An 8,070-nucleotide genomic window follows, 5' to 3' on the forward strand; every position below is an offset into this window, starting at 1 on the left:
CCAGCCATGTACTGTGACCTTGAATGGCGTCAGCAACCACTCAGTTTGCAGGTCAGCACTCAACTCACTGAAATACACCAGCAACAGCTGGAAACTACATGTATTTTTGAAGATTCCTAGGAATATTTATAAGATTTCAGAACACTTTAATAAAATAATAAATATTTAAAAATTAAATAAACTCAAAAGAGAAACTTCATCAAAGTCCTAACACGAGAGATATTTTTGATATCTATTAATAATGAAATAATGAAATAAAAGATGGACTTAAGACAAGATAACCTTTTACACGTATTTTCCATTTTGATACTTATGGGACAATAATTCCTTCCATCCATAAGATGTGTGTGTATATGTGTTTGTGTGCTATGTCTTTACAAACAATAAAATTATGCTTCAATGTTAGTTTTCAGGAATCAGATGTTAGTGAGCATTGGCCTTGCTGAGCTACTCAAGAAAAACTTGATCCTTTAATAGGAAAAGCTTTCTCATAAATCTGACATGAAAATAAAAAACAAAAATGGGGATAAATGGTGATGGAAGGAGACTTGATTTTGGGTATGAACACACAATACAATATGTAGATGGAAATTATAGAACTATACACTTGAACCCAATATAATTCTAGTAATAAGTATCATCCCAATACAATAAGTAAAAATTTAGAAAATCCTTAGTGATGATGATCCTATTGATGACTAAGCTGTGTTGAACAATTTAACATTTATTGTATATTCAGTGTATTGGGATGTTAAAGTTCACTAAGGACAAAGTTGATGAACACAAATTATGGAGAGGTTAAAAAAGAAAATTGAAAAATGATGAAAGAGATTCTGTATATATTTCCATGATAGCAAATGAGATTCAACTTTCAAAACAACCTCAGTTATGAAATGTTCCAGCCTACATGAAAAGCATACAATATTTGAATAGGAGTTAACTTGAGCTGTTGGGGCATAACAATGTTTTTCATAAAAACAAAACAAAACACTGAGCTCTTTTATTACCATACTTTGGTGCTTTCATGCTTGACATTGGACATAGATTTAAAAAAATACAAGTATTTTATATATATTCAAGATCAGCTTCATATAGAACCTAAGATCAAAATATTAAAGGAATCACAGTCAGTGATCTCATATTTGGCCATGTTTTTCTAGACAGGTTAAGTTTATTACTGAGCATTTTTTCTATCCTAGTGATAGCAGAATTTGTTCTAGGAAATTTTGCCAATGTCTTCATAGCCCTGGTGAACTGCGCTGACTGGGTCAAGAAACAAAAGATCTCCTGCACAGATGGAATTCTCACTGCCCTGGCGGTCTCCAGGATTGGTTTGCTCTGGGCAATAACATTAAATTGGTATGCAACTTTTATTAATCCAAATTTCTATTGTGCAGAAGTAAGAACTATTGTCTATTCTGCCTGGGTAGTAAGCAACCATTTTAGCCTCTGGCTTGATGCTAGCCTCAGTATACTCTATTTGCTCAAGATAGCCAATTTCTCCGGTCTATTTTTTCTTCACTTAAAATGGAAAGCTAAAAGAGTGGTTCTCATGATACTGTTGGGCACTGTGGTCTTCTTGGTTTTTCATCTTGCAGTGGTCAGCTTAGAGGTAAAAATGGGGATGAATGAATATGAAGGAAACAACACCTGGGTGACCAACTTGAGGGACATTGTTAACCTCTCAAGTAATACTGTATTCACGATTGTACATGTCATACCATTTACCGTGTCCCTGACAGCATTACTGCTGTTACTCCTTTCCCTGGGGAAACATCTCAGGAAGATGCAGCTCAGTGGCAAACGATGCCAAGTTGCCAGCACCGAGGTCCACGTAAGAGCCATGCAAACTGTGGTCTCCTTTCTCTTGCTATTTTTTATTTACTTGCTCACTCAGATGGTCTCAAAGTGGAATACTAATTCTCTGCAGAACAATTTAGGTGGCATGATTTTTCAGGTCCTTGGTCTCTTGTATTCTTCAAGTCACTCATTTATCCTGATTTGGGGGAATAAGAAGCCAAGACAGGCCATTCTGTCATTTCTGTGGCAGCTGAGATCCTGGCTGAAGGGAAGGAAGTAAGTAGGGAACCATGTGTCTTCTGGCAGAAAGCAAACCGATGGAGTCTGCAACATTTTGTACTTCCTACTACATTTCTTAATGTGTGCAAAATGGGGTAAGGAATATCTGAAACAACTTTTACTTCAGCTTAGCACAAAAATATATTTGTGTGTGTTTGTGAAAAATAGAAAAAAGATTATAAAATTAGAAAATTACCTTTTTATGTGTTATCTAATTTTACAAAATAATGTAAAAAATTCCTCATAATTATGAAACCATGTCTATTTCATATTTATATTCTATATTTTGATCTTGCCATTTAAGAATTTATGATCTTTGTGTATAAAGACTGAAAACTCATTTCAAGAATCATTCCTATTTTCTATTGTAATAAGTACAACATAAGTACCAGAGTGTATTCAGATCATTTGTTTGAACCTCCAGTGTTTTGGATGGTAAGAATATTCATTCTAAATCTCACAATGACAGTGATTATTTGGGATAGATATTATTCCATTGTTTCATACTTCATAGTTAACAACAATCAGAACTAAAAAAAAATGTACATACTGGAATTAAGGAGTGATAAAGATAGAACATATTCAAACACGTGTGCAATGAACATTATTAGATTATTAAGTTTAATAGACATAACTGAAAGCTTAGAAAAAATCAAATTCTAAAATAGGGATGAAGAAGGCAGCAAAATGATTGTAACTTTATTTAATGCTGTTAAAGTTCCATGTGTAATTAGGAAGGTGATTTCTTACAGTTTTTCAGTTTGGGGAACTTTTCTGAAGTTCAACACTGATTCAATTTATTTTTTTACCACTAACCAAATGCGGGCTTTGGAATTGCCAGTCATCTTCTCCATCTTGTAACCTAAAAATTTCTTTTTAATTTTAGACAGGAAAAATCAAATCTTCCCTATCTTAAAAATATGCCTGATATAAGAATAGTAAAAATTATGATATGTAAGTCAATGGCCTTCCTGAATATGAAAACTTAACCTATGGTTAAGTTAAGACATAAAAACTATAAAAATGTCTTCAGAATCTGTTTTTATTAAAATCTTGTGGAAAAATTATGAAATAGAAAATGTTTTGACATAAATTTGGTAGCAAAACTTTTGATAAGGAAGAAATGTAGAACCTTACTGAACAGCTGAATTTACATTTCTATATTATTCTTAGAAGAAGAAATTTTAGCAATATATCTATACCTTAAGAAAAATCTTTCCCACATCTGATATTTTTTTTATCATCTGTCTGCCCCAGCAGAGTATAAGCATTATAATGTGGGACGGTGTCTATCCTGTTTCCGTCTGATACTCAGGACATAGAAGCCAGCCCATAATGTATGAATAAACTTTATTAAAACTGGAAAACCAATGACAGCATAACTCATCATAAAATCTGCATATGGCTTAGATTTCCTAGTTTTGTTTCTTCACCCTTCAAAAACTTCTAAACAAATCTGCACATGCTCAGTTCCAGTCACTGCCTTAGGCTGGGGAAATGAACTGCTGTCACAAATAGGCTGCAAAACAAAGTGATCCATGCATAATTTGAATTTAGTATTGCTTTTCTAACAGTCCTGATGTTTCTGAGAAGTCTCGGTATGCAGTTACCCAGGGAATGAAGCTGTTTGTACGCACACCTTCTTGAACATGGGGGCTTCCAAGGTTGCCTTGTAGCCATCGCCATTCCAGACAGCAGCAGGGAGAAAGGTGTGTGGAGGAGCATGTCTGGGTAGATTTGGTGGGGATGGGCCTGTAAATGGTGCATATAATTTTCATTCATAAGACATTCATCAGATTCAGTCACATTGCCACACCATCAGTTAGGGAGGCTGAAAAATACAGCCAGTGTATAGCCCAGAAAGAAGATGAAAGCATTGAATTTAAAACACAGATATTGGAGGGCACTTAGTAACATTTCAATTGGAAAGTCAATTCGTTATTGTAACATAAAAGGAGTTCCGTTGTTTAGAAGGGTGCCATAACTTTACCATGTCACTTTGATAATTTCACATATCTTTATATCAGTCTTGAATTTATCTCTCTTTCTCCATAAATTCTAAATAACTCAAGTTCCCACTACACATTCCTGTCTTCATAAAACCAAAATCTATTCTGCATTGTAGTATTTGTAGCTTTGTCATATATATTTCCAATATACTTTACATATAACTTCTGTTTTAGCTTCTAAAATATTTCTTACTAATTATATTTAGCTATTTGATTTGGATTGGTTGTGGCCTTGAGCTAAATATAATTGCAAAAAATATTTCTATTAATCAAATTGCAACAAAAAATAATAGATATGTAGAGGGATCTTAATTATGAGTAACAATGAGTGACTGAATTATATAAAGTTGCTCTCTCTTAGCAATTACTATTCAAAATTTAAAATATTTGCATTTAAATGTACTGCTCAGGGAGATGAGAGTACAAATGGTAGAAGATAATCTCTCTCATATTTGCATGTTTATATTCTTGACTTCACTGTTTTGGTCAGAAGCACAAATGGAAATTTGCAGCTGGTGCCAAGATAAGTGGACATCGTCTTTATTTAATCTAGAAACTATACAGTACCTGACAGTAATATGATAAGTATTCATGAATCATTGTGCTTAATAATCATACTGTGTTCCATTTAGAACTGGATTTGCAATATAAATAGAACAAACTATTATGTGAAGATCTCTGGAATGCTATCATAACACAGAATTTTGGTTGTACTTTCTGGAATTATGATATTTACATAATTTACATAATTTACACAATATTTACAGAAAGCATCATAAATGGATGTCCATCTGCAACTGTTTCACTAAAGCTGTCAGTGAGGCAAAACAGAAATATTCTTATACACTTGTCAGTTTTAATGAATGTTACCTTTATAGCAGTGGCAGCAGGAGAACTCATCATAGAAATGCTGGGCAATGGGTTCTTTGGACTGGTGAAGTGCATCACATGGGTCAAGGATGGGAAGGTTTCCTCAGCTGATTTCATCCTCAGCAGCTGGGCTATGGCCAGAGTCATTCAACTCTGGGTAACACTGGTGGATTCATTCATAATGGGGCTTACTCGACATCAGTATGATACTAGTAAACAAAAAAAGGGTCACAATTCTTTGGGCATTAAGTAATCACTTAACTCCCTGGTTTGCCACCAATTTAAGCATTTTCTACTTCCTTAAAATAGCCAATTTCTCACTTATTTTTCATCTGGCTGAAATAGAGAGTCAACAGGGTGGTTCTTGTGCTTTTTGGGGGTCTTTCTCCTTACTGTCTGTTAACCACTTACTTACTGCATGCTGCTTGCTCTTAGTGAGTTGTGGATGAATACCTACAGAGTTCATGAGAGAAATAATGACTTTGCCTTTAAATGTAAATAAAATGCCCTATCTTAAAAGTCTTCTTCTTCATAGTTTGACATATGGTATCCCCTATTTCCTGTCCCTGAGCTCTTTGCTCCTTTTTTTTCTGTCCTTGGTGAGACACACCAAGAATTTGCAGCTCAACCTGATGGGATGCAGAGATTCCAACACAGGGGCCCATAGAAGGGCCATGAAAATGCTGACAACCTGCCTCCTCCTCTTTGTTCTTTATTTCCACTCTAAAAGCAAGTTGGATCTTCATTAAGGCACAGAGATATCAGGCCATGAAGCTTGTCAGGGTGATTTCAACTCTTTCTCTCAGGCCACTCTTTCATTTTAATTTTGGGAAACAACAAGCTAAGATTTATCTCCTGGAAACTATTGTGGCATCTTAAATTCTCTGAGAAAACTCAAAACCACTAACTTTCTAGACTGAATTTGAAAGAACTTTTTTTATTTTCTGTGAAAATGCCTCAGTAGAAAACCTTGTAGTTTTCCTTTCCATTCAACATTTCTTTTCATCAGGCTTTTTTGTGTTTTCTTAAACAGCACTAAAATTTCCCTATAGTGTCCCTTTAATTAATTAAATTTCTCAAATGGATATGACATAACATTAGATGAAGGGAAATATCTCTGCTATAATAATACTTTCTGGTAACAAATATAGTTGAAAAGAAATTTTATAAAATTGTATTTTGAAATAGTGATGAATGCATACCCAATATGCAATTCAATATGATACATATATATAAAGTTACAGTCACAGAATGGAAAAATATAATACAAATTTTTCTAACTAAAGATAAATTTGAAATTAGAGTAAGAACAGGATTGTAAAATGTTAAATGTAATAATAATTTATATATTGATTTCTTTTCCTTTCAGTGTTGCTGGTCTTATTTTCCTTGCATCTTTGTATTGTTGGTTAGGTTCCACTTATAGGTGAGGGAAGGAGGGAGTGGGGGCGGGGGGAAAAGGAAGGGAAGGGGAAAGTCAAGGAACATATAGTAAGGACTCATGGACAAAACCAAAGGGGAAGAGCTGAGAGAGGGAAGGAGGGAGGGGGCAAGGGAAAGTGGTGGGGGGTAGGCAGAGACAAATGTATTTGAAAAAATAAATTAAAATTAAATTAAAAAAATAATTTATATAAATATAACAGTGTATAGTCTGTAGCTTATAATTTTAGAAAGGATCTGAAATGATGGGAATTTTTATAGTATATTCCTAGCATTATTAAGTTATAAAACAATTTTGTGCAATTGTCTGTCATTAAGTATTTAGGTGAAGATGCATATCCTAAGACCCATTAATTGTACTCCTGTTTTTTTATACTAGAGTACTTTTGGTACAAGTGCATGAGGAGATACATACACACATCTTGTAATGTACATGTTCTACTGTTCTCCTTTCAAGCAAAGTGAACAACCAGGTACAATGATCAAAATTCTGCCCATTAGGAGGGTTTTCCCTTCAGCTCTGTCTTTCTGGATGTCCCAGAAAGGGGCTCCAGTGCTACTGTAGCTGTTCTCTTTGGGATGACACCTGCATATTTTGAAGAACCAGCTGTTAACCAGGCCCAAGACTTATCTTCCTTTGTCACATATTGCAGAGAACTTGCCCTAAGGCCAATGATGGAGGCTGGAAGATAATCATGATGTCGCAAGAGTGGGCTTTATGGACTTTCAGGTCACTTTTTTATGCAGCTTACTAGTGCCGCCAAGGCATCCTTGGACCTGATCTTGTATACATTACTTCCACCTGATGACTGCACATGCCCAACATTATAGTTCAGTGGGTCAGATAGCATTCAGTTTATAATGGGCAGCTCTGGTCACATGATAACTTGGTGGCTCATGGCCAAGAGTTTTGTCTAGTAAGGCACATGAGCAGGCTAAGGACTGTTGTTCTAGCTGAAGAGGATGGGGAAGGACCTGCATTTTGATTCACCAATAGAGGCTTTCTAAAGGCTCCATACGTATTTATATGTCACAAAGACCACTGGAAAGCTCATCATCATTATTTGATATTTTACTGATGTTTATACTGAGGCAGAGTAGCTTTAAAAGAGAGTCTAAGACCAGTGATAGACAAAGTAGGAAATATGGGTTTTTCTCCATGGCAGTGCAGCTCTAAGACTGCCCTCTAAAATATAATTATAATATAAAATTATTTTATATGCCAATTATAATATAAAAACTGAAACAATAACTGACTTTAAAATTTATTAATCATAAAACATTAAGTAGTTAGAAGTCAATTAATCAGAGGAAATAAAACTGAATTTTCATATACAGAGAAGTCTAGAATCTCTAGTTTTAATTTTCCAAAGAATATTTATAACATTTCTGAACAATTTAATTAGATAATTATTTTAAATATTAAATAGACTTAAAATAGCACCATCATCAGAGACCTATCATGAGAGAGATGTTTGATATCAATAAATAATGAAATAATGAAATAAAAGGTGGATTTAAAACTAGAGGAACTCATTGCATCTCATTTTTCATTTTGCAAACCATGGGACAATAGTTCATTCTATCACTGAGATGGATGTATGTGTGCCCGCGTGTCTGCTTTTGTGTGCTTATGTGTTTATAAACAAACAATATAGTTCAAGGTTAGTTA

At 34.4% G+C, this 8,070-nt stretch overlaps 1 protein-coding gene across 1 annotated transcript; it reads left to right on the plus strand.

Moving 5' to 3' along the window:
- Positions 1-23: 23 nt before the first annotated feature.
- On the plus strand, positions 24-2,080 carry LOC129084605 (putative taste receptor type 2 member 33). Its single transcript, XM_054590807.1, has 2 exons — positions 24-51; positions 1,161-2,080. The coding sequence occupies exons 1-2, from the start codon at positions 24-26 to the stop codon at positions 2,078-2,080; spliced, it is 948 nt and encodes a 315-aa protein (XP_054446782.1).
- The last annotated feature ends 5,990 nt before the right edge of the window (positions 2,081-8,070 follow it).

The sequence above is a fragment of the Pteronotus mesoamericanus genome, unplaced genomic scaffold (assembly GCF_021234165.1).
Source record: "Pteronotus mesoamericanus isolate MK-2021 breed Mesoamerican mustached bat unplaced genomic scaffold, CSHL_Meso_final scaffold_21, whole genome shotgun sequence".
Taxonomy (NCBI): Eukaryota; Metazoa; Chordata; class Mammalia; order Chiroptera; family Mormoopidae; genus Pteronotus; species Pteronotus mesoamericanus.

Coding starts and splice junctions, on each gene's coding strand:
- LOC129084605 (XM_054590807.1), top strand. CDS start 24: ATGGCGTCAGCAACCACTCAGTTTGCAG. Junction 52..1,160: donor AGCAACCACTCAGTTTGCAG/GTCAGCACTCAA, acceptor ATGTTTTTCTAG/ACAGGTTAAGTTTATTACTG.